The following is a 22,742-nucleotide window of genomic DNA, read 5'->3' on the forward strand; positions in this document are numbered from 1 at the left end:
GTTTGGAAATTCCCCGCACGCACCCCCCAAGATTCTAGTGTTTTCCCCAGAATAAACCCTGGTCTTGTTTTAAAGGTTTTTGTTTTTGTTTTTTGGGTTTTTTTTTTGGTTATTTCATTTTTAAATAAGTTGTTATGGCCCCTAGATTTGAGCAGGTTGTTCTCATATTTGACTAATTTGTTACTAAAGGATGGTAAAGTTCTTTAGAGACTACCTACCTGGGTATTAACTAGTTGGTCAAATATTTTTTATCCCCACATTATATACTGTTAAAAACAATGGAAGGACGTTAACTGGAATGACGATGGATGAGTGTGGGTACTGTCATATGGGGAGGGGAAAGAGCAGAGGAACTTTTAAATTATTAAATTATTATTCAATTAGAGGAACTGAGAAGGATACTGATAGGAATATATAATTATTTATTTATTTGATTTTATTTTTGAGACGGAGTCTCGCTCTGTCACCCAGGCTGGGGTGCAGTGGCGCATTCTCATCTCACTGCAAGCTCCGCCTCCCGGGTTCACCCCATTCTTCTGCCTCAGCCTCCCAAGTAGCTGGGACTACAGGCGCCCACCACCACGCCCAGCTAATTTTCTGTATTTTTAGTAGAGACAGGGTTTCACTGTGTTAGCCAGGATGGTCTCGATCTCCTCACCTCATGATCCACCCCCCAAAGTGCTGGGATTACAGGCGTGAGCCACCGCTCGCAGCTATTTTTCACTTTTTTAAGACAGTGTCTCCCTCTGTCACCCAGTTGAGTGCAGTGGCCTGATTGTAGCTCACTGCAACCTTGAATTTCTGGGCCCTAATGATCCCTCCCAAGTAACTGGGGCTACAGGTCTACACCACTATGTGCAGCTAATTTTTTTTTTTTTTTTTTTTTTTTTTTAATTTTTGTAGAGTCCAGGTCTCACTGTGTTGTTGCCTATCCTGGTCTCAGAACTACTGGTCTCAATCCTCCCTTCTTGGCCTCGCATAGTACTGGGATTACAGGCATGAGCCCACCATGCTAAGTTTTGTGGGGAAGTGTGGGAAGTATGTGGCTTGATTCTTATCAGAAAGTTTCACTTTACTTTTGGTCTGAGACTTCCTCTTTGACATCTTCTTTTCAGTTTCATAAAAGAACACTATAGCAAATACATCTTAGAACCATGACCATACTGTCTCTAGAAAGCCAGAATATTATGAAACATTTAGTAGGTGAGCAAGAAAAGTGGAGTGATCCTGATGCCAGAAATAGCACAGAGCTAATACAGTTAGATCTATTTGTTATTTAGAATATACCAGTGATTCTCTAAGGGGGTAGTTTTGCCCCCAAGGGACATTTGGTAATATTTGAAGCCATCTTTGGTTGTCACACCTAGGGGTGGGATGTTACTGACATCTAGCAGGTAGAGGCCAGGGTTGTTACTGAGCAATTCATTGGGACAGACCCCACAACAAAGAATTAATCTGCCCCCAAATGACAGCAGCGCGAAGATTGAAAAAACCTGGAATATGGAGTAGGCAGGTTCTTCCCTGGACACGTTTGGAGACATAGGTGAATTTTTTTACTTCCTTTTCTTCTAGGCTTGACCAGATATCATCCTACCAACAGCTTACAATACCATATAGATTCTTACTCTTTGTTTCATTGTGTTCTTATCTTAAGGGTGTCTCTTAGACACTTCAATTAAACAAATATTTCTCAATATTTCTACCCATCTTCATTTAGGGTTGCTTTTTTCTGCTAAGTTTATTTTTCTGTTTTATCAGTTTATCTCTTGAGGGGTCACTCTATTTTTAAATAATTGAAGGCCTCGTGATGATGTCTTTAAGTATTCTCTTTTACGTTTTCATGTACTTCAAGTCCCAGGTCTGGGTTGAGCTAGTTCTTGAGTCCAGATTTTTCTCATTACGGTATTTGAACCTGTTCTGATTTTTCAGTATATAAAAAGTTTAAACAACAAGGCCCTTAAGGGAAAAACTATCTTGGAGTTCTTTTAGAATAATTTTATTCTTGCTCACAGATAAAGATTGCCATACATTTAACAGCTACATACAGAAAGGCTGTATAATGGTTTATAGCACTGAATGGAAAACACTGAAATTCTAGAATGAAACAAGGTTTGCAAGAACTTCTTTTTGGCTTTATTGTTTTTGTTAAGCAGAGCAAAATAATTCATAGTGTGAAGATAAAAGTTGAATGAATGTATCATAATTGAGAAAGGGGTATGTTTTTAGAAAAAAAGTTTATTTTGTCCTTATCCCACCTCCATTTAATGTTGATGTAAACATATTGGCCATTTAATATAAAATATAATTCCGGTCTGCCTATGTATAACAACTACACTGTACAATAAAAAGAGATGGAAAGCAAAAGTATTTCTATACTGTAGTGGTCAGGATGTGATTCGTAGATCCAAATTTTGTGTGTGTGTGTATTTGGAAAATTTGGGAGGCAAAGTTCTTGAGTAAGTGCAGATCTTCTTTTAGTAGACACTTCCTGTCTGCTTCGTATACGCATCAATTATATCGTCATCTTCCATTTTCACCTGTACAGGTGTTTCATTAATTGGCCTCCCATCACATCTAAAACCAAGTTGCCTCATTGATAGATCAGTTAACAATAAGCTCTCATTAGTTTGCTAAGTGATACACTCTTGAGCTGTACCACTGAGCCATTCCACCCCACCACTACAACTCTGTATGGTTATTTTTTTGAGTCTTGACTCCTTTCTTGGGCTTTTTGTCAGCCATGGAAAGCATTACTGTTGGAGCTGCTGCCTCTCAAAAGAAGTTTCAGGTACCTCATGCATGTACACACAACCAGCATTAGTAAGTAAGCCTGTTTTAATTCTAGAGATATTTTAACTAAGAAATATTTAAGTGTATGAAGAGACTACTTTTCTGAGCATAGAAATTTCAGGGCAGTCACATGCTTTTCTGTATTCTTCATGCTCTGAACAAGCTAGTATACCTGGAGGGAGGAATTTATGTTGGTTAATGAGTGACATAGTTCTCCCATCCCATTACTTATTTATGATCAATTTATTTTTAATTAAGCTTTTAAAATTATTAATGCTACATGACATGCAAAGTTAAATCAGCATGGAAGAATGAATGTACCATGAAAGTTAAAGGTTTCTATCCCTACTCTTACTTCATAGAGTTAATCATGGTTAGTAGTTTCAGATTTAGTTATATTAGTAAAGTGGTCCTCAATTCATGACTGGCATTTTTGGCAGTGCTATACTTTGCAATGCAGGATTGTCCTGACCTGAACACTACTCAGTGTTTAGTGTCCCTTAATATTTAATTTTCTACCATAGTTACTGAGACAATCAAAAATGGCATAGTACATTTCCAAATGCTCACTAGGGAGAGGTGGTATGGTAATTTTAAAAAACATACATCTTAGCATATGTTTATGTTTTCAATTTTACACAGTAACTATTGACTCTAGTATGAGTCATTTTAAGTGTGCACAGACTTCTTGAGGGAGGTGCAGAGAAAGTCCACTTGGGAGGAACTGTGCTTACTTCTAAAGTCTTAGATAATGAGATTTTTCAATCTTACCTGCTTTCTTTCCTGATAGTATTACTTTCTTGTGTTTTCAGCTACCTGTCTTTTTGTGTTTTATGATTTTTGAATTGTGTGCTCTTGCTTTGCTTGGTTTTATTGAAGGAAATTCTGTGCAGCCCGGTTAGAGGACACATTCTTTCCAAGGCTTGCCAAGGCTTTTCTTTGGCATCTTTGGAAGCCACTGACCCAAGACCACTTTGTAGTTTCTCTCCTTGGGGTGTTCTGAACCAGGTGGGTATATTTGGAACCCTGAATCCTTGAGAGTAGTCTGTCATTACTAATTCTCAGGTGATATTTTTTTCTGCTAATATGGAGTCCAATCTGACCGCCTTATTGTCTTCCTTGGCCAACAGGCATGTTTTTATTAGACTACTCTTACAAAGTAGGGGTTAGTCCTGTAAGGTCTTAGCTTCATGTGGGGAGGTCTAAGTTGCATTCTTCGTCTTGAACAGGCCAGGGTCTAAATGGCAGCTTCTGAACTCCTGGGTACTGAAATCCTAAACACCCTGGGGCAGTCATAACTTCAGTACCTACTTACTAGTTTGTTTTCTCCCCTTCGTGTTGGTCCACAGGGATATTCTTGGGGACTTTTTTTTTTTTTAGAGGATGTTTTCAGTGTTTTATTTAGCATTTTTAAATGTTTTGTGAGAGAATTATCTTCAATTTTTCAAGTGTACCTTCTTTGCCAAAACAGCAAACTTTTCTTATCTAACTTCTAAACAGTTCCTAAAACTTCTGGTTTGCTAATCTCTTTCTCTTTTATTTCTGTCTCACCTCCCCTCCAGTATTATTGCTGTTTTATTCTTTTTTAAAATTATATACCTGTTTTGTCATTTTAGTGGGTCCTCAGGAGGGAGGGAACGTAGGCATATGTGTTCAGTCTTCCACTTTAACTGGAAGTGTGTCTAATAGTTTTGAGGTCTACTATGCCTATTAGGGCCAACTGACCTGAGGAAAAGTCAATGTAAATGCCTTTCGATTTAACTGTCATTTTAAGTTTGAACTTAAAAAGCATAGTCTTTGGCTGTAAAAGATGGACAAGGGTCGAGAATGGAGGATGATATTCAGACCATTATGCAATTGAGCAAGGCCTCACTGAGATGGGGGTCAGTGTGCAGCTTGACCTACGTGGGCTCTTACCATAAAGTATAACTATATAGAGCAAATCACATTACAATGATGAGAAACCAGAATTTTAAAATTTCATTCAATTAGTATTTATTACATGTGGTGTGTCTGGAGTAATACTAAGAATTAGAGTACAAAAATAAATAAAATGCCATATCCTCAGTGAGCCCACTAATTTTCTGTGGGAGATAGACATGTAAATTAAAATACAGTTAGTTATCATTATTCAAGATAGTTATGGTGTATAAAGTCTCTGCAACTGCAGAATTATCAAATACTGAGCTGTTACTTCTAGGGAAAATGCAGGATTAGGTTCCTGCAAGTCTTTAGTCACAATATTTCATCAACTGGTCAATATATAGCCTTCTTTATGTGTATTTCTCTATAAAGATACTTTATTATATATTATTCATTCATTAACATTGTACTCATAGCCAAGCTCACTATAACTCATGCCTCAACAAAGCTTGTCTAATACGTACATTTTTCTGTAAGGCACACCAGAGCCTTCTCGTGATAAACACTAGATAGCATTTCAGTGCTATGATTGGGGAACATTTTGTGAAATCACAAACAGAAAAATGCAAAAAAAAAAAAAAAAAGTGGCACAAAATAAACTATGAAAAGGATACTTGCTTTTAGTATGAGAGCCAAAACAAGAAAGCAGAGTGTTACTTTGTTCCACTTCAGCTGGGACTGTGCAATGTTGGGTGATTCAGATTTTTTCACCACTCCGTGCATTTCCACTAATGACCACAAAAGCTCTATAAGTATCGATTATTGGATTATAAGTAAATTTTAGCAAGTAGGCAAATTCGCAAATACAGAATAATGAAGATCAGCTGTACTGTATAATGTGGTAAGTGCTCTATATTTTAAATCTGCTAGGATGGGTCAGGGAAGTCTTCATTTGAGACAATTAAGATGAAGTTACAGCAGTATGAAGCAATGAATCTGTGGAATGGCAAATGGTCCAGTGTGGTTGGAATAAAAGGGCCCCTGTAAGGAGAGGCAAGTGGGGATGTTTGGACTGGTCAGCTAACAGAGGAGGATGTGAAGGCCCTTATGCTATATTGGGCCTTATATAAGGAATTTTGATTCTGTAGATGATGGGAAACTATTGAATGATTTTAGCCAGGGGAGAAACATGGTCATATTTGTATTTCAGAAAGCACACACTGCTGGTGGTATTGGGTATAGATGAAGTAAGGAAAATAAATACAGGCATACCTCAGAGATATCATGGGTTCAGTTCTGGACCGCTACAATAAAACACATATCACAATGAAGCAAATCACACAAATTTTTTTGTTTCGCAGTGCATGTAAAAGTGTGATTACACTATACTGTAGATTATTAAGTGTACAATAGCATTATGACTAAAAAATGTACATACCTTGATTTAAAAATACTTTAAAGCTTAAAAATGCTAACAATCATCAGAGCCTTCAGAGTTGAAATCTTTTGCTAGTGGAGAGTCTTGCCTTGATGCTGGTGGCTACTGACTGATCAGGGTGGTGGTTGTTGAAGGTTGGAGTGGCTGTGGTAATTTCTTAAAATAAGACAGAAATAAAGTTTGCCACATTGACAGACTTTTTTTTCATGAAAGATTTGTTGGTAATATGTGCTGCTGTTTGAGAACATTTTATCTATAGTAGAACTTCATTAAAAATTGGAGTCAATCCTCTCAAACCCTGCTGCTTTACCAGCTAAACTTATGTAATATTCTAAATTCTTTGTTGTCATTTCAACAATATTTACAGCATCTTCACCAGGAGTAGCTTCCATCTCAAGAAACCACTTTTTTTGCCCACCTGTGAAGACCAACTCCTCTTCTGTTAACGTTTTATCATGAGATTGTAGCAATTCAGCCTACATCTTCAGGCTCCACTTCTAGTTCTCATTCCCTTACTTTTTCCACCACATCTGCAGTGACTTATCCACTAAAGTCTTGAATCCCTCAAAGTCATTGATGAGAGTTGGACTCAACTTCTTCCAGACTCCTGTGAATCAACATTTTGAAGGATGTTTTGACCTTCTCCTATGAATCACAAGTGTTCTTAATGACATGAATGGTGAATCCTTTCCAAAAGGTTTTCAGTTTGCCCGCATCCATCAGAGGAATCGTTATCTATGGCAGCTATTGTCTTATGAGATGTATTTCTTAAATAAGATTTGAAAGTCAGAATTACTCCTTAATCCATGGGCTGCAAAACAGATGTTGTGTTAGCAAGCATGAAAATAACATTCATCTCCTGTACATGTCTGTCAGAGCTCTTGGGTGACAAGGTGAGTTGTCAATGAGCAGTAATATTTTGAAAGGAATCTTTTTTTCTGAACAGTAGGTCTCAACAGTGGACTTAATAAATTCAGGAAACCTTGTAAACCGATGTGCTGTCATCAAGGTTTTGTTCCATTTATAGTGCACAGTTAGAGTAGTTTAGCATAGTTTTTATGGGACTTAGGATTTTTCAGAATGGTAAATGAGGATTGGCTTCAGCTTAAAGTCACTACCTGTATTTGCCTCTAACTAAAGAATCGAACTGTCCTTGCGAGGTTTGAGGCCAAGTGTTGACTTTTCACTAGCTGTGAAATCCTATATAGCTAATAAAAGGCTATTTTGTCTGCGCTGAAAATCTATCTGTTGTGTAGCATAGTCACCACATTCATCAATGATCTTAGCTAGATCTTTTGGGTAACTTGTTGCAGCTTCTACATCGGCACTTGCTGCTTCACCTTACATTTTTATGTTATGAGATGACGTCTTTCCGTAAACCTCATGAACAACCTGTGCTAGCTTCAGACTTTTTTCCAGTAGCTCTTCGCCTCTCTCAGCCTTCATAGAATTGAAGGGAGTTAGGGCCTTACTCTGGATTAGACTTTGGTTTAAGAGAATGCTGTGACTGGTTTGATCTCTGCACCACTCAAACTTTCCCCATAGCATCAATAATGCTGTTTTGCTTTCTTATTCCTGTGTTCACTGGAGTAGCACTTTTAATTTCCTTCAAGAACTTTTCCTTTGCATTCACAACTTGGCTGTTTAGCTCAAGAGGCCTTTCAGCCTCTTTGCTTTCAACTTCCCTTCCTTATTAAATGTAATCATTTCTAGCTTTTGATTTAAAGTGAGAGACTTGCTACTCTTCCTTTCACTTGAACTCTTAGAGATAATTGTAGAATTATTAATTAGCCTCATTTCAATATCGTTATGTCTCAGGGATTAAGGAGGTCTGAGGGAGAGGGAGACGAGGAATGGCCGGTTGGTAGACCAGTCAGAACACACACATTTATCAGCTGTCTTATATGGGGATGATTCATGGTGCCCAAAACAGTTAACAGTAGTAACATCAGAGAGCACTGATGTGATAGATATGGTAATTACCTTGACCCGATCACCATATGTTATATGTATCGAAATATTACCGCATGAATATATGCATTTATTGTCAATTTTAACAAGATTACTGATCATAGATCATCATAACTGGCATAATAATAATGAAAAAGTTTGAAATATTGTGAAAATTACAAAAATGTGATACAAAGACATGAAGTGAGCACATGCTGTTGGAAAAATGGCTTCAGTAGACTTGATCAGTGCGGGGTTGCCACATTCAGTTTTTTAAAAACCACCTGTGAAGCACAATAAAACGAAGTGCAGTAAAATGAAGTATGCCTGTAGAATGTTTTAGATATTCAGGTGAGAGATGATGAGAGAGTGAACTAAGGCAGTGACAGTGGAGATAGAGAAAACGGGATATTATTTGAGAAATATGCAAGATTTAAATTAAAAGTTCTTCGTGACAGGTTAGGTAGAATAAAGGAGATCTAACAGGTATTCATGGTTGCTATGAAGATAGGCAATATGGGAGGAAGACCAAATTTAGGAAGTAACATGATAATTTCTGGATATGCTCATTTTTGTGGTGCCCATGGGAGATTTTCTGTGGAGATGTAGGCAAGGAAATATGAATCTGAAGCTTGGGTGATACAGCTTTGAAAGACATCAGCTATATGTCTACTGTGTGTCAAGCACTGTCCTAGTGCCAGAGGAGATGGAACAATGAGTGAATTTTTAGTGAGGGGAAACATAAGCAAAAAATAATTTCAGATGAGTACTGTGATGAAAATGAAACTAATAGGATGGAGAGTGACCGTATGTAAGGGTGGTAGCATAGTTTAGAATGTATGTTTGGGTTTACTTTCTGGGGAGGTAATAGTTACACTGTGACAAAATGAAGAGAATATTGATATGTGTGCGGATCTCTGGGAGGAGCATTTCAAGGAGAGAGAACAGAAGATGGTAAAGATGGGAAATGAGAGATGGGAGATGAACTGGTCTAGTTTGAAAACAGAAAGGAGCCCAGTGTGACTGGAGACAGCAGACAAAGGGAAAGAGTTGGAGAAGTTGAACACAGAGAGGTACAATGGGTACCAAATCATGAAGGCTCTAAGCGGCCATGGTCAAGAGTGTGGCTAGTTTTCTAAGTACAGTGGGGAAGCCTTTGAATAGTTTTAGCAGGAGAGTAACAAAATCTGTTTTATGTTTCGAAATGATGGCTCTAGCCACTCTGGGGAGAATATTGTTGAGAACTAGAGTGAAAGTAAGGGAACTGGTCAAGTGACTACTACGGCAGACAGGCAAGAGGTGATGGTAGCTTAGAGTAGGGAGATAGCAGTGAATGGGCAAGGGAGTCAGATGACTTTTCTTCAGTCACCTCCATTGTGACTGAATTGAAGAACCAGTTTTTCATTGGATCTGTTATGAATTCTAGGTATTTTTGTAAGTACATATATAAAGTATTATTTTGAAAACAGACCCTATCAATGAAATTTATTCTAAAATTACATAGTTTTGAGATTCAAACTAGAATACTCGATAAAATATCTCAGTGATTCTATAATCATATTTCACATTTATGAATGTTTATTAGGTGTGTACAACATTTTCAAACAATTTTGATTCATTATACTACATATTTTGTAAAATAATGAAGTTTTGACTTGCTTTATTAATTGGTTGGGTGAATAAAAATTCATTCAAAGCAGGACTACTGCATTATGAGAGTAAATTGGCAACAGTGCTATTTATTTGAGTTCTGTTTAAAAAGAAAAAAAAGGACTCTCCGTATATCGAGCTTTCTCCTGTGTGAGCACTACACTTTAACAAGGATATTTCTGGACATAGTAGGAAGCTTGGACTATGGTAGGGAGAGATTGGGGATTAGTAAACCAGTTAAGAGACTTTTAGAGTAGTCTAGGCAAGAGAAGATTAGAAACTCTAAACCAGACAGTGAAATTTTTAGAGTGAAATTGTGATGATTAGAAACTCTAAACCAGACAGTGAAATTTTTAGAGTGAAATCGTGATGAAGATTACTTTGAGACTTTTATGAAGTAGAATGAAAATATTTGAAGCAGAATTAGATGTCTGGGGGTTAGGGAGAAGAAAAAAATTGGATGATTTTGAGATTAGAAGCATCAGAGAATGGGTAGTTGGTGATGTCATAATATAAATGAGAGGTAGAATCTATAGTCGTGGTAGACTTGGTTAGAGTCAATGAGTAGTTTTGAAAATGGTAAATTAAAGGCACCATCTTTGGGACTCCCGGGGAAAAACGTGAAGACGGCAGTTGAAGAAAGGTGAGTGCTATAACTAATACTTGGAAATTATCATCATATGGAAACTAGATGAAGCCTCAGAAATAAATGAGATCACTCAAGAAAAGAACGAAAACCTGAGAGATAGCATCAGCAGTGATAGTCTGTCATTAAGTAGAATGAAGACAGAGTGTGTCATTGGTTTGTTAGTTGTCCTGATCTTTTCCAAGAAGTTTAAGGAGAGCTGTGGCTGAGATGGCACGGGTGGAGAATGAGAGAGATAATGCACAGCACAGACTACTCTTTGAAAAGTGTGGTGGGGAAAAGGAGAGAGATAAGGCTGTGACTTAAAAGAGAAGTGAGGTTCCATATAGGGATTTTTAAAAGTTATTATTTAAGGATGGAGAAGATGTCAGCATATTTGTAGATGCAGAAATATCAAATGAAAAAATATTGAAGTTTTAGAGGAATAACCCGTGGATCATGGTCCCACAATGGGTAGGAGGAGTTGATTGATTGACAGGTAGTAGCCTTGTAGAGGAGGAAGGGCATACCTTCTCCTGAGATATAAGGAATAAAGAATGGTGGTAATGTGTTTGATTCTGCAAGTGAAAGGGAATTTCAATAAATCATAGGTGATAGACTCTTTTTTTCCTTTTTCTTCTGACAAAATAATCTTTTGACAATTTAGTGTGGTAAATGTTTGAAATAGAGAATATGAGAGAACTTGAGAAGGGGCAAGTAATAGAATTGTGCAGCAGTATTTGGGAGATTCTTTTTGTAGGGGCAATTTGAGAATATTGCAATACTTGGGGATAAGAATAGGAAGGCAGGCCCTGGAATGGAGGAAAGAGCTGTGGAAAATAAGAGGTGAGGGGAGATGATTACTTCATGATTTGCCTAGGGCTACCTATATTAAAATGTGTGCTGGCAAGCTATTGCTAGGCCACTGGGCAGATCTTTTCACTGAGTCCAAATGTGAACTACATCATTAATGCTGTTTTATCAAACCAAAGTATATAAAGGAAGTTCAGTTAAAGCAGAAAATTATCATTATGGAAAAGGACTTGTGAAAAGTTCTACAACATTTGAGACAAGTATTTTCATGTAAATTAAATTTATGAAGGACAAGTTATTGTCTTTAGTTCATATTTTTAGTTCATTTTTTTAGTTCCAAAATGTACCCAGCTCAGTCTTTAGTTGTTAGAAGTGAAGGGCTAGCAAGGATATCCAGTTGTCTATAGTGTTGATGCTTGCCATAGAGAAATTTGCAGTGAGAAAAATATATTAAAATAGTACTATTGTTCAGTTGTAATTTCATCTATTTAAAGTGTTCTTTCACTGTATTGAACAAATTATCAGATTGCCTAAGTTTCTTATAACCAGAAGTCTTTCATATAAGAAATGTCAGGTTAAAACTTAAAATAACCTGTTCATTATAGATTGTATAATCTGCTGTTTCGCTGAGTTAGGACCTCTTTGGACTTTGCAAATTTCTGAAACTGTGCTAAATAAATAAGGCTATTATGAGCAAGGTTTTATCTGGACACACAGAATCAAAGTTTTCTAGTATTTGAACTGTGTTTTTATATTCCATCCTAGGATTCTGTGTATGGTGTGTCTGTGTTTCACTGTCTTGTTAATGTGAGCATTCATGTCCAGAAGGGATGACTGGGAGGCATTATACCTTTGAAGAAGATAATTTGTTTCCAACTTATTTTTACTGTCAAAAATATTTTTTGTGCTTATTTTTAATACAGTGCTTTGTATATACTTTTGTGAAATATTTCACCCAGTACTTTAAAGGGTGATATAAGCAAAAGTAAAAAACACACTGAGTGTTGAACGAGACAGGAATAAAATACAGTCGTGCATCACTTATCAAAGGGGATACATTCTGAGAAATGCATCATTGGGTGATTTCATGATCGTGCAAACATAGAGTGTACTAACACAAGCATAGATTGTACTAACACACACATAGATGGTATAGTCTGTTTTACATGTAGGCTGTTTGGCCTGTCGTTCATAGGCTACAAACCTGTATAACATTTTACACCTGTGGCTTACCGTGAATGGAGCTTGCAGAACTGGAAGTTGCTCTGGGTGAGTCTACTATATGTAGGCTATTATGGGCTAGTGTTCCTAGGCTATAAACTGTACTCTGTAACATTTTACATTTGTGGCTTACCATGAATGGAGCTTGCAGAACTGGCAGTTGCTCTGGGTGAGTGAGTGGTGAGTGAATGTGAAGGCCTAGGATATTATTGTATGCTACTGTAGACTATAAGTAATTTATTTTTTAAAATTTTTTCTTCAGTATTAAATTAACCTTATCTTACTATAACTTTTTTACTTTATAAACTCCATCTCTTGTGTAATAACACTTAAAATACAAATGCATTGTACAACGGTACAAAAATATATTTTTTAACGTCTTTATTCTATAAGCTTTTTTTTTTTTTTTTAAAAGGTGGTGTCTTGCTCTGTCACCCAGGCTGGAGTAGAGTGGTTCAAGTGATTCTCCTGTCTCAGTCTCCCAAGTAGCTGGGATTACAGGTGTGCACCACCACACCTGGCTATTTTTTGTATTTTTAGTAGTCGAGGTTTCACCATGTTGGCCAGGCTGGTCTTGAACTCCTGACCTCAAGTGGTCCACCTGCCTCAGCCTCCCAAAGTGCTGGGATTATAGTCATGAGCCACTGCACCCAGTCCTATAAGCTTTTTTCTATTAATTTTGTTTTAACCTTTTACTCTTTTTTGTTAACGAAGACACAAACACATTAGCCTTGGCCTACACAGGGTCAGGATCATCAATATCAGTGTCTTCTACCTTCACATCCTGTCCCACTGGAAGGTCTTCAGGGGCAGTAACACCCATGGAGCTATCATTTCCTATAATAACAGTGCCTTCTTTTGGAATCTCCTGAAGAACCTGCCTGAGGATCTTCTTGAGGGGGTATCACTCTTTTCAGAAATCTGTTCATGGTTGTTTCCTTGGGTTTGTTTCTTTTTTTCATCATAGATTTGCTTATAAGCAGATCTATGAACATTCCTGTCTAGTAATGAAAACCTTTCATTGTTGGGGTTCATGTTTTCAAACTTTTTAAGGAGCTTGTTGAAGTCTGCAAAAACTTCTGCTAAACCCTTCACTGTACATTTTCTTGAGATAATTTTTCAACTGCATTATAATTTTTTGGAACCGCTATTGTGTATGTGGTCTATGGTCGACTGAAATAATGTTACGTGGCACATGACTGTATCCGAATTGATGAGGTAATTCTAGTAGCTTATAAAATATCTTACGTATCAAGATCCATGTCATTTCCCCCTGAATCAAGGACGAAGAAGAAAAAAGATCTGTTATTTTAAGTATAACATATTTAAATATAGATTATGTTTGATTATAGGTCAATAATTTTTGAGCCCCAGTTTCTTATGAGAATGGAATTGGTAGTGTGCCAGTTAAGGAAAATTTAGGGTGACACTAGATAAACATGGCGGTAAGTAGAAGCAGTTCATTTTGTATAAGTTAAATCATTAAATTTATAAATGTAAAGAATAGCCATTTAACTATTTTTATAGGTTTTTAATTATAGTTTTTATATCTTAGGTTGTAGTTGAATGTTTTATTGAAATATATTTCATGTCATAGTATATAGAAAAAAGAATTTAACAAACCATGTCATCTAAAGATAACTTTGTCTTCTCCAGGTTTCTGTCCTCAAGCAAAAAAATCTTGCCTGTTTTTAACTCTAGAAAAGTGGTTATAATTATTTGATTTTTCAGCATGCAAACTAGTAACTATTTACACATTTTATATATACATATATATTATTTAGATTTTTATATTTTATTAAAACTATTAATGCACATATGGATGAAAGACCAGAGGTGCTCCCCAATTCTATTTCTGTTTCTTCCTCCCAGGAGGCTACTACATTGAACATTTTTAGCTGATTCTTTTGGTATGTCAGTAAATGGTGTGCTTATGTTGCTGATTCTTGATTTTTTTGGTTTTAACCATTGTGGAGGATGAGGATTTAGCTCTTTTCATTTTCCCTCACCACATATACATATCATATACTCTTCCAATCCCTCAGTTCTTTCACCTGATTATATTTGTAATTTTGATTAGATTAGTATTTGTTAGCAGATCCATTAGTAAATTGTAGTTGATATTCTCTATTCCTGTATTTTCATTTTCTCAGACTTAATTTATTTGCTTCGTTTTTTGTATATACTATACTATATGGCTATAATTCAACCCCCAAATCTGTGCTTGTTTTCAAAATCAACTTTCAGTGTGTTGATTCAGATTTGTCAACTTCATTTTCTTGAAGATGTCACTCCTGGAGCCTTCTAAGCTGAATACAGATTCATTTTCTGTAGCTGGTGTACACATGTCACCAATCTTCTCGGAAATCATCTTTGCCTTTTTCATGAGTTGGGCCTTCTAGATCCTGTATTCTCTATCTCCCTCTTTATGTTTTGCTTGTTTCATGCTTAGAGAGCAGCATGTCTTTTTGTTTTTGTTTTTAATCTTTCTGAAGAACAGTGTTTGTGGTAGGTTAATTTTGTGAAACCTTGTGAGCAAGACTGAAAATTATTTTTAACTATCCTCACACTTGATTGATAGTTTGGCAGGGTAAAGAATTCCTGGGGGGAAATGTTTTTAAAGGCATCATTGCATCATCTTCTATCTTTAGATGTCATCATTGAGCAGTTCAAAATCATTCCTGATTCTTGACATGTTATTTTTTTCTTTTTTCTCAGTATTCTGATATTTCACAACAAAATATCTTAATATGAGTCTGTTTTCATCTGTTTTGCTGGGTGCTCAGTGTACCATTTATTCCAGCAACTTACATCTTTCATTTCTGGAAAATGTTAAATGTTTTTCTCCCCTCCATTTTCTCTCTCATTTCTTTCCAAAACCCATCTGGTTTAGATGCCCTCTATTCGGGTTCTCTAATTTTCTTTTATTTTTCTACTCCTGTGCTTTTCTACATTTTGTGGTATTTCCCCGTATTTACCTTCCATGATTTCCATTGAATTTTTTCTTTCTGCTTTTGTATTTTTATTTTCTAAGAGCGCTTTTGTTTCCTCTATAACTATCTTATTCTAGTTTCATGAGTACAATATTCTTCTTTTTCTTTGATAATTTTTATGACTGTTGCTTTTCAACCTGAGTAATTTTTACCTATTTATTTTAATCTCTTTCATTTACTAGGCTTTTCTCAGCTGTCCAGTATCCCAAGATTCTTAGCTCATTAAGAGTCAGGGGCTAAAATCTTGATGCTCTGATTTCATGTTGAATGTCACTGTAGCTAGTTTCTAGCTGGGTTATTTGGGGGTAATACCTGATCTTCATGTCTGTGTCTTTCTTGTTGACTGGTCATATTCTGCAGAGTATGAAGAAGACTTCACATCTGCCTGGAAGGTAAAGACCAAGCTGAAGGCTTCAGATAGTCAAGAGGGAGAATCAGGCGGAGGGGTTTGCATCAGCATTTAATAATCCTGTCTTCCATATTATTTCATTGTCTTTGGTTGACAGGTACCTCTTATCTTACTCTCTCCAGAAAATAAGCCCCCTAGTTTTCAATCCTGTGTAGTGGAGGAAGGTGGGTGATATGGTTTGGCTTTATGTCCCACCCAAATCTCATCTTGAATTTTAATCCCATAATCCCTACATGACATGGAAGGGACCTGGTGGGAGGTAGTTGAATCATGAGGGTGGTTTCCTGTTCTCGTGATAGTAGGTGAGTTCTCACAAGATCTGATGGTTATATAAGCATCTGGTATTTTCCCTGCTGGCACTCATTCTCTCTCCTGCCGCCCTGTGAAGAGATGTCTTCCACCACGATTGTAAATTTCCTGAGGCTGGGGAGCCATGTGGAACTGTGAGTCAATTAAACCGCCTTTCTTCATGAATTACCCCGTCTTGGGTCATAGCAGCATGAGAACAGACTAATACTGTAAGAAGGCATCCCTCTGCAAACTAGGAAGTGAGCCAGCACCTTGATCTTGGACCCCGGCCTTCAGACCTGTGAGAAATAAATTTCTGTCATTTAAGCTACCCAGGCTATGATATTTTTGTCATAGCAGCCTGAATTAACTGAGACAGTGAGATTAGGACTAGCTGAGAAAACCAGCAGTTTTGCTGCCCAAGAGTTGTGGGGTGACTTGATTCAGGCTAGAAAGGAAAGAGAAGACACACAAACTAAACCTGTGACTTTGCTGGTGAAAAGTGGTGGATTTGGTTGGAAATAAATAGAGAAAACCTGCTGCTGTGCTAATTTGACATTGTGGCCCAGCAGGAATTTAGTAGGGAAATCCTAGAAATGAGAGAGCCATGGAAGGGTTAAGATGAGCTCTCCACATAGGGAGACCCAAGGGAACCTGGAAAAAAGTGAAAGCTGATGGGGACTTGAGAACTGGCTGCAACTTTGAATGCATTTCCCAGTCCATCACAGCTCAGCTCACTGAGAGTGAAGTCTTATAAACTTGAGGTTTTTGAACATAGCCTTTGCTGATTTGGCCACAGCATTGACTCAAATTGCTGTTGGAGCACAATATTGGTCTATCATTAAGCTTTACAGACATAGGTACAACCCCAGGAGAGAGAGACTAAAATATAAAAATAAGAATTAAAATGTTAAACCGATGTCCTGACAGCATACCTTGGAGGGAAACCAATTCTGCAGTTTAAGTCCAGAACAATTATTTAAAAACTTAATAACTCTGAAAATAAATAAATAAATCTAGAATTACTGTTAAGGGTTCCATATTCAACCCCAAACTGCTAGACATGGCAAAGAAAAGAAGTACCAGGAAAATGTGCCTCATCGTCAGGAAAAATAGTCAATAAAACTGACTCTGACTGGGCTCAGTGTTGGATTTAATAAAGACTTCAAATTGGCTATTTAAAATATGCTGAAAGAATTAAAGGAAAATATAGTCTGGGCATGGTGACATGTGCCTGTAGTCCTAGCTACACAGGAGGCTGAGGCGGGAGGATTACTTGAGCCCAGTAGTTCAAGGCTGTGATCACACCTGTGAATAGCCACATCAGTCTAGCCTGGGCAGTAAAGATCCTGTTTCTTTCAAAAAAAAAAAAAAGAAAAAAGAAAAATACATGAACAAGATGCTAACAGGACACAATAAATAGAGAATCTCAGTAAAGAAGCAAACTCAAAAAGAACCAAGTAGAGATTTTAGATTTGAAAAGCACAGTATTTGAAATGAAAATTTCATTGGATAGGCTCAACAGATTTAAGATGGCAGAGAAAATATGAAGATCAATAAAAAGTATTTGTTCCAACAAGAGAAAGAAAAGAGATTTATAAGAATAGGGAACAAAGCCTTGGACACCTGTGGGACAATGTCAGACATTCCAATGTACATGTAATGGGAGTTTCAGACAGAAAGGAAAGAGAGAGAGAGAAAAAATATTTGAAATAATAGTGGTCCCAAACCATCTCAAAGGTTTACTAAATTTTGGTAGAAAGTAAAACCTAAAAAGAATTTCAGTAAGATGAAGTAAGCACACTATACCCTAACATGGTGGAGAGAGTGAGCTTTGGTCCTTTCAGCTTCTGATAAGGGCATTCCTGCCAAGATGGGGGCTCCACCCTCATGACCTTTTCTAACCCTAATCACCTCCCCAAAGACTCCACCTCCAAATACCATCCCACTGGGAATCAGGGTTTTAGCATATAAATTTGGGAGGGACACAAATGCCTAGGCCATAGCATTGATAAAGCTTCAGTTACCACCAACTGAGCTGGGACCCTGGGGAGGTATATGGGGACAGCCCTAGGCAAGAAGGCCACAGAGTCACACTGCTCTTACCTCAAGCTGTAGCAGTTTTACAAGAATAAATGTGCCTCATTTTTCTAACGGTCTTTGGGCAATTTTCAGCACCCTTAAAAGGCTGTCTTTGATGATGATGTCCAGTTTTATATTTGCTTTTTGCAGAGGGGAACTGTCGATCTCTTCATGCCAGTATTATCAGAATTTGAGTAATGTTTTTAATAAAAGATTTTCAATGTTTTAATATTACTAAACTTTCATAGTCACAACTTAATTATCAAGTGAAAGAAATCATTGTGATATGGGCAATATTGTTTCTAATGATGCAATTCATTAGGATGTTCACTGCAGCATTTCTTGAAGACATGGGAAAAATAGAAACAACTGCCATGTTTCTCAGAAGCTAAATGAACTACACTCATCCTATGAATCTGCAACAGCTAAAAGAATAACATGGTTTCATATGTACTAACCTGAAAAGTTCTCCAAAATACATTTTTCTGTGGGAAAATAAGCAAGTTTAATATATCACTAATATAGTAAGATATTACTTATATAAATATAGTAGCATATTATGTTTTATATATATATAAGTATTTATAGAAATGAAGCATACATAACAATATTGCATATTTTCTAAAAGTACAAATATGTAAATATATAGGAATAGGTCTGTAGAGACATAAAAACAAAGTGTAACAGGCATTATCCCTAGGGAAAGAGCAGAGATGGAAAGCTGGCCGAGTTAAGAAGACTCTTGTCTCTATCCAGTAATACTGGAAATTTTTTACAAAATTAATTTATGTATACCTGTGTAATAAAAGAATAATTTAACAAATGGATTGCCCAAGATATCAGCTATGTATATGGAAAGTCGACATCATGAGGATTTCTAGAAGTTTCTATACAAATTCAAAGGGAATAAAGAAAACCATTTTACCAAATAAAATTAAGCACCCTTATATAAAAGATTTTATTAGGCAAAACATGCTTGACATCGTTTCTGAAGTCATGGATTTGTCAACCCAAAGATAATCTCCTTATATAGAACATTTCATCTTTTAAAATCCCATACCTTATATATTAGTTTGTACTTTTTATCATGGATATCTTTCCTAGTAAGCCATTTCAGTCTGTGTCACATTAAACAATATCTTTTTATAACTTTAACACGTGCATTTCAAGTTACAAGATTTCTTTAATGCATACAGTTAAGAATTACTATGAATGAAACTTATTAGCAATTACTCTTAATTCTTTAAATCATCTTATGAATCAAATATTTTCTGCTGGAAATATTTTACCCTAATTACAACCTTCATAGATTTTAAAAGGAAACAGACTCCAAGACACTGTGGCAATAAATGGAAATAATTTATCTTCCACAGTTCTTTTAAGAATAGAATGATTTTATAGGTGATAGAAGAGGCCTTGAGATACTATGTCAAAGTGAATTTAAGTACTATCTTCATATTTTGAGCTCTGGCTTTTCATATTCTAGCATTTGTTGTTGAGGTTAGTTTTTCGTTGACACTTTGAAAAATTAGTATAGTCACAAAGACATGGTTGATGAGTTGCAGAATATAGATAAAACAGAATAGCATTTATGTTTTTTGTAAAGTAGCCATTTAATTAGGTTTTTTGTTTTGTTTTGTTTTTTGAGATGGGGTCTTGCTCTGTTGCCCAGACTGGTCTTGAATTTGGGCTTAAGCAATCCTCCTGCCTCAGCCTCCCAAAGTTCTGGGATTATAGGAATGAGCCACTGCTCTTGGCCTGTTTACTTTTATTATACAGGTTGAGTATCCCTAATCTGAAATGCTTGGGACCAGAAGTGTTTCAGATTTGGGATTTTTCTGGATTTTGGAATATTTGCAAATACATAATAAGTTGTCTGGGGAGAAGACCCAAGTCTAAACAAAATTCATTTATGCTTCATATACACCTTATGTACATAGCATGAAAGTACTTTTATATAGTATTTTTAATTTTGTGCATGAAACAAAGTTTTGACTATGACCTGTCACATGAGGTCAGGTGTGGAATTTTCCACTTGTGGCGTCATGTTGGTGTTCAAGAAATTTTGGAGTTTGGAGCATTTCAGATTTTTGGATTAGAGATGTTCAACCTGTATAACCTTATGAGTTGTATCAATGTCATTTATATTTTTCAAGTAAGGAGATAAATGTGTGGTTGGATTTTTTAAAAATACTACATTGGGGAAAATGAGATTAGAATTCAGAATTTAGTTTTTACTCTATTTTAATCACTCCTTTTGCCACACATGTCCTCAGCATTTATACTGGAGTGTTTTATGAGGCAATTCATTATTATTATTTTAACATATAAGGAAATGAAGCCCTCTTAATGAAAATGTCATTGCTACAACCTGTTTAAAGGACAGTATGACAATATCTGACAGTTGAAAAATCATGTATCCTTTGATCTAGCAATTCTACTTTTAGCTCTTAGTATTTACTTGTGTGTGTGTGTGTGTGTGTGTGTGTATATATTTCTCTCTGAACATATATATACACACATATATATATATCTCGTGTGTGTATATGTATTTGTTTTTGGATGCTGATTGCCACACTAATTACAACTGCAAAAATGGAAGCAGCCTGTATGTCTTTCAGTAGAGGACAGACTAGATAAATTTTTATGCATGCATACAATGAAGTACTAGGTGTCTCTAAAAGAATGAGCTTCAATATGGAAAAATCACTAAGATTTTATTAAATAAAACAATTGCATTCATGTAAATAAAGATTGATGTATTCAATTTTGTCTGAAAATTTTGTGTAAATTTGTCTAAAATGCTAGAAAGAGACTTCTTTAGGGGAGAAGATCATTTTTGTTTTTTGATTTTTAAATATTTCAGTATAATTAGACTACATCTTTTATCACATACATGTGTGTTTATATACACATACATACACATGTTTATATACATATGTGTGAACCTATAATGGATTTTTAAAAATGTTATATGTAAAGGTTTTTTTACTTGCTTTTCATCAGAACTTTGGCATCTACTCCATTATCTCCTGGTATTCAGTACTATCAGTAATGTCATGCAGGTTTGATTATTGTTCCTTTAACATTAACACCTTTTTTTCTGGAAATCCCTACTTTTTGTGTTTTAAATATTCTGCAGTTTCGCTTAGTGTTTCTAGATTTGGGCCATTTTCATTCCATCTGCTCTGCACATGGTAGACCCCTTCATTCTAAAGTTTTCTATGTCATTTAAACTCAAATACATTTTCTTCTGTTACTTCTTCAACGATTTCCTCACACTTATTCTATTCTTGTCTTATGAAACTCTTAATAGGTAGTGTTGGATTTGCTTCTGGGTTCTAACTTCACTCTCATATTTTTCATCTTTGTTCTACATTTGGAAGATTAACTTGACTTGATTTTCTGGATTAGCAGTTTCAACTTTATTCCATCATTTAGTCTGCTTTTACATTTTAATTTTAATTTTTTTTTTTAAGAAACCCGGTAGCACAATCACAGCTCACTATAACCTTGAACTCTTCAGTTCAAGTGATTCTGCTGTCTCAGCCTCCCAAGTGTCTGGGACTACAGGCACGTGCCACCATGCCCAGCTAATTAACTTATTTATATTTTCTTTTTGTAGAGACGAGATTTTGCTCTCTTGCCCAGGCTGGTCTCAAATTGCTGGCCTTAAGCTGTCCTCCCACCTCAGCCTCCTGAAGTGCTGGCATTACAGGTGTGAGGCAGCATGGCCAACCTTAGATTTAAATTTGACAATAATGTTTTTAAGTGCCAGGAACTTTCTTATTTTTTGGTTGCTCCTTTGCTCCCTTTTAGTGACTTTTTCTTTTATGAATGCAGGAGCGTCTCACATGTCTCTCAGAATGCTAACAAAAATAAAATGTTAAAATTCTCTTCTATTCTCAGCACCATCTGTTTTTCCCCCAGTTTAGTTTGTTTAGTTTTACCCACTATCACTGATGTTTTCTTCAAATGCCTGGTGATACAATTGCTAGGTTTTGTTTATAAATGAAGGACTAGGATGATGATTCAGAATATGTATCTGATGAGGATTTCCTCTGTATTTGTGGAGGCTGCTCCTCCCCTCCTCCCACCAGCCTTCTACCTGGAATGGGAGGCCATGGTCAGGCACTGAGTAAGTGGTGGGTTTGTCCTCAGGCAGACTGCTGCTTCAGATTTATAGGCAGAGAGCAGGTGGGAGCCCTGAAAATAACTAAATTAAGAAGGAAGAATACTCTGGATATTGGACTTTTTAGGGTAAGGCTATAATGGGAGGACAGAAGAGAAGAAAGTGGCACCACCCCTAGAGTTATTGGGAAATGTAGTAAGGGGAACTTTTGGTTGTTATAACACCTATGGAAGACAACAGGCATTTGATGAATAAAGGAATTTTTTTCTCTCTAAATGCCTGTGGTTTCCTGTTTGAAACACCCTGCTTTAGTGCGTTCACTCCTAGGCAATCTCCCTTCCTCCATCCTGTCTCCTCTAGTATCCTTTACAAAGAACCAGATCTACCTCAGCCTCTACTCTTTTTTTTTTTCAGGCTCCCTCGTCTCCATTCAGAGCCCTCCCCAAAGAGAATAAACCCCCACTGTCTTTGGAAAGAAGTTTGTGGTA

The 22,742-nt window shown here is 36.4% G+C and overlaps 1 protein-coding gene across 16 annotated transcripts in view; it reads left to right on the forward strand.

The window, feature by feature from the left end:
* Positions 1 to 22,742, forward strand: part of PALS2 (protein associated with LIN7 2, MAGUK p55 family member) — a 108,523-nt gene that overhangs the window by 11,541 nt on the left and 74,240 nt on the right. Inside the window, exons 1-2 of one of the 16 annotated variants that reach the window (XM_050785433.1) lie at positions 9,761 to 10,334; positions 12,325 to 12,398. The exons of 10 other annotated variants lie outside the window; for them this stretch is intronic. In XM_050785433.1, the coding sequence (XP_050641390.1) occupies positions 12,368 to 12,398 (31 nt within the window). In that variant the 5' untranslated portion in view covers positions 9,761 to 10,334; positions 12,325 to 12,367. Of the gene's footprint in view, positions 1 to 9,760; positions 10,335 to 12,324; positions 12,399 to 22,742 lie in introns of those variants that run through there. 5 more of the 16 variants (XM_050785418.1, XM_050785419.1, XM_050785431.1 and 2 more) reach the window with 5 other exon arrangements.

Source organism: Macaca thibetana, chromosome 3 (assembly GCF_024542745.1).
Source record: "Macaca thibetana thibetana isolate TM-01 chromosome 3, ASM2454274v1, whole genome shotgun sequence".
Taxonomy (NCBI): Eukaryota; Metazoa; Chordata; class Mammalia; order Primates; family Cercopithecidae; genus Macaca; species Macaca thibetana.